Source organism: Conger conger, chromosome 1 (genome assembly GCF_963514075.1).
Source record: "Conger conger chromosome 1, fConCon1.1, whole genome shotgun sequence".
Classification (NCBI taxonomy): Eukaryota; Metazoa; Chordata; class Actinopteri; order Anguilliformes; family Congridae; genus Conger; species Conger conger.
This window is the reverse complement of record NC_083760.1, coordinates 95889774-95897089: the sequence shown is the minus strand read 5'-3', so window position 1 is coordinate 95897089 and position 7316 is coordinate 95889774. Positions and strand designations below refer to the sequence as shown.

Below are 7316 nucleotides of genomic sequence, written 5' to 3'. Positions count from 1 at the left end.
GTGCAGATCTGTCCGGAGGCGTGTGTGTATGGGGGGGTTACATAAGCTCAGCAGTGATTGGCTGGCAGGCTCCTTCTGTTTCCCCTCCCTGCAGGAAGGGGAGCCAGATAATTAAATATAAACACCCAGCGTTCCCAAATACAAACACGTACCACTCCCAAATATAAACACTCAATCTTCCCAAATATAAACACCCAGGGTTCCCAAATATAGACTCTCACCATTCCCAAATTTAAACACCCAATATTCCCGAATATGAGCCATAACATGAACACCAAATATTTCACAATATTAACACCAATTATTCTTAAATATAAACACCCAACATTTCAGAATATGAACACCCAGTATTCCTCAATATAAACAGCCGTCATTCCCTAATGTAAACACCCAACGTTCCTGAATATGAACATTTACATTTTTGTTAATTAGCAGACACTTTTAGTCCAAAGCGACTTACACGTGTTGAATAAGTGTTCAGGTGTTCCTCATATAGTGCTCTGTGAGAGAGAGGCAAAGCCTGAGCGTGCTCTCCCGAGATACACAGGAACAACCAGCGTTCCTGAATATATACACCCAGAATTCCCAAATATAAACACCCAGAATTCCCAAATATAAACACCCAGCTTTCCCAAATATACACACACATTTCTTTAATACAAATTTGAACGCCCAAGCTGTGTGTAGATTACCTGTAAGACCTTGGAGAGTGGCCTGTGTGTAAGTCAATTGTGATTGGGTGAGTTGTGTTTGGGCTCGCATCAAATTCAAAACATTGGTGCTAGCCTTCCAAGCAGTTAAGGGGTCTTCCCCAGCTTACCTACAAAAAATCATCAGACCCTACACCCCTGCCAGACCTCTTCGTTCAGCCTCCACAGGCCGCTTGGCACCTCCCCCTCTCCAAACCTCCACCTCACGCTCACGACTACTGTCTGTTCTGGCTCCACGGTGGTGGAACGAACTCCCCGTCGAGGTCAGAACTGTAGAATCTCTCCCCACCTTCAAACGCAAGCTGAAGACACACCTCTTCAAGCAGCACCTCTCCCCATCCCTCCCTACCTCCCTGTGAACCTTAATTGTTGTCTTTGTGATTTACCTAGTGTTTCGGTATTTATAGTTGGCTAGGTAAGCAGTATTTGGATAGTTAAGTTTGGTCACTTTTGCTTTGTTGTTTGTTTATTTGTTGATTTAAAAAAGAAAAGAAAAAATAGGCCCTCGTCCTTATCTTTGTTGTACGGGTAGCAATTGAAATTGTACTTCCCTCTAGGGTCTTTCAGCGCACTTACCCCTGGTTATGGGTATGCACTTTGTTGTACGTCACTCTGCCAAATGCCAATAATGTAATGTAATGTAATGTTTGGAGCATTGTGATTGGGTGAGTTGTGTTTGGAGCATTGTGATTGGGTGAGTTGTGTTTGGAGCATTGTGATTGGGTGAGTTGTGTTTGGAGCATTGTGATTGGGTGAGTTGTGTTTGGAGCATTGTGATTGGGTGAGTTGTGTTTGGAGCATTGTGATTGGGTGAGTTGTGTTTGGAGCATTGTGATTGGGTGAGTTGTGTTTGGAGCATTGTGATTGGGTGAGTTGTGTTTGGAGCATTGTGTCTGCCAAATGCCATTAATGTAATGTCATGTAATGTCATGTGATTGAGTGAGGTTTTGTTTGAAAGATTCTGATTGGAAGCCTTGTTTATGTCATTTAATAGTTTATTGTTATGTCTAGGCTCTTAGGAGCCTGTTGCTGTAGCATTAATCTATCAACTCCAAAACACGTCTTTTATTATTTGTAAACAAAATTGGTTCGCTCTCTGCCCTCGTAACACTATCTGTGTTGGGTCACAGTGGCCCTCTGCTTCTAGAAGAACAGACGTGTGTGTGGGTAAATCTGTCCATATCACTTTCTGCGATCCAGTTTGTGTCATGACCGACACGTGTCGAGGCTCTCGTAGTGCTTACAGCAGCTGCTTCTCCCTGTGTTGTCACACAGCGCTGTGGTTGGCTTTGGGCTGTGTGCGCAGTGTTGTGATTGGCTTTGGGCTGTGTGCGCAGTGTTGTGATTGGATGCAGTGGTATTTGCAGTGCTGTGATTGGCTGTGGGCTGTGTGTGCGTTGCAGGGTGTGTGCGGTTGGTGAGTTTGGCGTGCGGCAGTCAGCACGTGTGGGCGTGCGATGGGAACGGGATGGTGTACTTCCGGGTCGGCACCCAGCCCCTCAACCCCAGCATGATGCTGCCGGCCTGGATCTGCATCGAGCCCCCAGAGCAGGTGAGTACCTCACCCCAACACACACCCTAAACTCCCCCACACCCCCCACACACACCCTAAACACCCCCACACCCATTACATTACATTAATGGTACTTGGCAGATGCTCTTATTCAGAGCGACATACAGTTGATTAGACTAAGCAGGAGACAATCCTCCCCTGGAGCAATGCAGGGTTAAGGGCCTTGCTCTAGGGCCCAATGGCTGTGCGGATCTTATTGTGGCTATACCGGGGATCGAACCACCGACCTTGCGTGTCCCAGTCACCCTAAACACCCCCACACATATCCTGTACACCTCCACACACCCACACACACCCCCACACACCCCCACACACCCCCACACACCCCCACACACCCCCACACACACCCTAAACACACCCTAAACACCCCCACACATATCCTGTACACCTCCACACACCCCCACACACCCCCACACACACCCTAAACACCCCCACACACACCCTAAACACCCCCACACACACCCTAAACACCCCCACACATATCCTGTACACCTCCACACACCCCCACACACCCCCACACACACCCTAAACACCCCCACACACACCCTAAACACTCCCACACACCTCCACACACCCACACACACCCTAAACACCTCCACACACACCCACACACACCCTACACCCCCACACACCCCACATATAACCTAAACACCTCCACCCCCCCACACACACCCCGCACACACCCTGTACACCCCCACACACACCCTAAACACCTCCACACACCCCACACACACCCTAAACTCCCCTACACACACCCTAAACTGATGTGTTGTATCTCTCTGTGCGGATGTCTGCTCTCTCTCTGGGCATATGTGTGGTCTCTCTGTGTGGATGTGTGGTCTCTCTCTCTGTGGATGTGTGGTCTCTCTCTCTCTGTGGATGTGTGGTCTCTCTGTGGATGTGTGGTCTCTCTCTCTGTGTGGATGTGTGGTCTCTCTCTCTGTGTGGATGTGTGGTCTCTCTCTCTGTGTGGATGTGTGGTCTCTCTCTGTGGATGTGTGGTCTCTCTGTGTGGATGTGTGGTCTCTCTCTGTGTGGATGTGTGGTCTTTCTCTGTGGATGTGTGGTCTCTCTGTGTGGATGTGTGGTCTCTCTCTCTGTGTGGATGTGTGGTCTCTCTCTCTCTGTGGATGTGTGGTCTCTCTGTGGATGTGTGGTTTCTCTCTCTGTGCGGATGTGTGGTCTCTCTGTATGGATGTGTGGTCTCTCTCTGTGTGGATGTGTGGTCTCTGTGTGGATGTGTGGTCTCTCTCTCTGTGTGGATGTGTGGTCTCTCTCTCTGTGTGGATGTGTGGTCTCTCTCTCTGTGTGGATGTGTGGTCTCTCTCTCTGTGGATGTGTGGTCTCTCTCTCTGTGCGGATGTGTGGTCTCTCTCTGTATGGATGTGTGGTCTCTCTCTCTGTGGATGTGTGGTCTCTGTGTGGATGTGTGGTCTCTCTCTCTGTGTGGATGTGTGGTCTCTCTGTGTGGATGTGTGGTCTCTCCAGCCGGTGGGTGTGCTCTTGGTGAGCGTGCACACCAGCCCTAACGACCGCATGCTGTGGGCTGTGGACAGCAGGGCCAACGTGCACGTGCGCACCGGCATCACCGACGAGATGCCTGTTGGCACCGACTGGGAACACATTCCAGGTAATATTCCCAAGATAGGGACATATTCCAAGTAACATTCCCAAGATAGGGACATATTCCAGGTAATATTCCCAAGATAGGGACATATTCCAAGTAACATTCCCAAGATAGGGACATATTCCAGGCAATATTCCCAAGATAGGGACATATTCCAGGTAATATTCCCCAGATAGGGACATATTCCAAGTAATATTCCCCAGATAGAGGCTCATTCCTGGTAATATTCCCAAAATAGGGACATATTCCAGGTAATATTCCCAAGATAGAGGCTCATTCCAGGTAATATTCCCCAGATAGAGGCTCATTCCAGGTAATATTCCCAAGATAGGGACATATTCCAGGTAATATTCCCAAGATAGAGGCTCATTCCAGGTAATATTCCCAAGACAGGGACATATTCCAGGTAATATTCCCAGATAGAGGCTCATTCCAGGTTGATGACTGAACCCCTTCCCTGCAGGCCTGCAGGCCTGTCAGCTGGTTCTCAGCCTCAGCACGGCCTGGGTTCTCTGTCCCAACGGCGAAATCGCCCGTCGCTACGGCGTCACAGACAAGAACCCCGCAGGAGACTACTGGAAGAAGACCCCCGGCCTCGTCACCTGCCTCACAGGTGGGTAACACACTAACTACACCTGTACCTACACCTAGACCTCACACCTGAATCTACACCTGTACCTACATCTAGACCTGACACCTGAATCTACACCTGTACCTACACCTGTAACTACATCTAGACCTCACACCTGAATCTGCACCTGTAACTACATCTAGACCTGACACCTGAATCTACACCTGTACCTAAATCTAGACCTGACACCTGAATCTACACCTGTACCTACAGCTAGACCTGACACCTGAATCTACACCTGTACCTGTGGCTGTACTGTATCTGTACACACACCTATCCACACACCTGTACTGTACTGTATCTGCACACACCCACACACACACACACACACACACACCTGTACTGTACTGTATCTGCACACACACACACACACACACACCTGTACTGTACTGTATCTGCACACACACACACACACACACACACACACACACACACCTGTACTGTACTGTATCTGCACACACACACACACCTGTACCTGGACAAACACCTGTGCACACACCTGTACCTGTAGCTCTCTTGTTCTCAGTAAGAGCCGCTCTCTCCTCCGCAGTGAGCCCCAGTGATGAACTGTGGGCTCTGAGCCAATCAGGGAGCCTGATCCGCAGGCTGACCAAGACCTTCCTGCATGGCGTGGCCAGGTCAAAGGTCAGCAGCGGGTCTGTAGGGGAGGACCTGGAGGACGAGTGGGAGGTCATCTAAAATGGGACAGAACCACACACTGGACCGGGATTGGACCGCACACTGGACTGAGACAGAACCGCATATTGAACTGAGACAGAACTGCACATTGGGTTGGGAATTGCACATTGGACTTTGGACAGATCCAGTCTCCATCCTGTCTGCGGCCAACAGGACCTCCTGGGTGGCAGGCTGCTCAGGACTCCGATTGGCTGTTTCTAGGACACTCCCACTTTCCCCACCAATTAGACTCTCACTCCTTATGTTCCCATCCTGTCTCTCCGTTTGTTTTGTCTTTGATTGGTTCTGTATGTTTTGGATGGGTTCCTGATGGGTTCTGTATGTTTTGGACGGGTTCACCCTGTGGTTGTGTCAGTGCGTTCCTGAGGAACAGGAATCTCTGTTGTGGTGTGTTGCCCCGGCGATCCCGGCCGATCATGTGACGGTGCTGCAGAGCTGCGCAGGCGCACGTCCGGCTGCAGGGCCCCGGCTGCCCCAGCTGCCCCAGCTGCCCGCTGGCCTGTTGCCTAGCAGCAGTGACCTACAGTAACCCCACACACATCAACATGATTTAAATACAGACCCTTCTGCTGCCCCTGTACCCCCCCCCCCCCCCCAGCCCCAGCAGAGCCGGTGGATTGGTGCAGGAGCTCATTTCAGCCCATTCAGAAGATCCAGTAAAGTCCAGCTCCAGAAAACACCCAGAATGTTCTATGCAGATTTTTTCAAATTATTTATGGAATTTTTATTGATTACCTGAAATGACTGAACTGAAATGGAATGAGCCGTTAAACTGGGGAGCGGTTTCTGCCAGACCCGTTATTATTATTATTATTATTACTACTATATTTATTATTATTATTACATGCAGGAAACACTACATATGAAATAATGGGGCCATTGTTGCTTACCGACTGAATCGTTTTTGACTCTTTGGACGGGGCGGGGCTTTTGGAGGCTTTATTTGGAGTGCCATCTTTGGTGGGCGGGACTAAGGCTTACCTGAACATGACCCCTGACCGCACCTGAGCCAGGTGAGACTGAGAGTTGTTTTCCAGGTGACTTCAGTGTGGATTGGGAGGTGACTTCAGTGTGGATTGGGAGGTGACTTCAGTGTGGATTGGGAGGTGGTTTTCTGGGTGACTTCAGTGTGGATTGGGAGGTGGTTTTCTGGGTGACTTCAGTGTGGATTGGGAGGTGGTTTTCTGGGTGACTTCAGTGTGGATTGGGAGGTGGTTTTCTGGGTGACTTCAGTGTGGATTGGGAGGTGGTTTTCTGGGTGACTTCAGTGTGGATTGGGAGGTGGTTTTCTGGGTGACTTCAGTGTGGATTGGGAGGTGGTTTTCTGGGTCACTTCAGTGTGGATTGGGAGGTGGTTTTCCAGGTGACTTCAGTGTGGATTGGGAGGTGGTTTTCTGGGTGACTTCAGTGTGGATTGGGAGGTGGTTTTCCAGGTGACTTCAGCGTGGATTGGGAGGTGGTTTTCCGGGTGTGATCATGCTTGCTGTAGTGAGATGGGTTTATCCCGCCAGAAGATACGCATCACTCACTTTAAAACATCACACATCATCACTGCTGATGGCTGTACAGTACTCATGTAAATATTAAAATGGTTTATTATGGACTAACTCTGGCCTGGTATGCAGAGGGAAACTGTGTGCGGGTGCACACAGGATGCGACGTGATGTCACTTCCTGTGCAAGGAGTCTGGAGGGTGTGGCAATGGGTGCTTTTATGAAGATGGGTTTATGCTTTTATCTAAAACGTTTTTATCTTGCATCAGAGTTTTGTCTTTTAAATATGAAAATGTGAAGGTAACCGAACTAAAGGGACATGTTCTAACTAAAGGGACATGTCTGAGCTTCTCTGTTTTTATAATGTTCTGTGCTACTGTGGTGTACACTGCACCTATACACACCCCCCCACACACACACACACACACACACTGCACCTATACACACCCCCCCACACACACACACACACACACTGCACCTATACACACCCCAACACACACACACACACACACACACTGCACCTATAAACACCCCGACACACACACACACACACACACACACACACACACACACACTGCACCTA

The 7316-nt window shown here is 49.4% G+C and overlaps 1 protein-coding gene across 3 annotated transcripts in view; it reads left to right on the top strand.

The window, feature by feature from the left end:
- The window catches only part of tecpr2 (tectonin beta-propeller repeat containing 2), a 30782-nt gene extending 23702 nt beyond the window's left edge, over positions 1-7080 (top strand). For 2 of the 3 annotated variants that reach the window (XM_061250577.1, XM_061250582.1), the window contains exons 17-21: positions 2114-2262; positions 3772-3913; positions 4374-4523; positions 5092-6300; positions 6347-7080. In XM_061250577.1, the coding sequence (XP_061106561.1) occupies positions 2114-2262; positions 3772-3913; positions 4374-4523; positions 5092-5240 (590 nt within the window). In that variant the 3' untranslated portion in view covers positions 5241-6300; positions 6347-7080. Of the gene's footprint in view, positions 1-2113; positions 2263-3771; positions 3914-4373; positions 4524-5091; positions 6301-6346 lie in introns of those variants that run through there. The other variant, XM_061250583.1, reaches the window with a different exon arrangement.
- Positions 7081-7316: the final 236 nt, after the last annotated feature.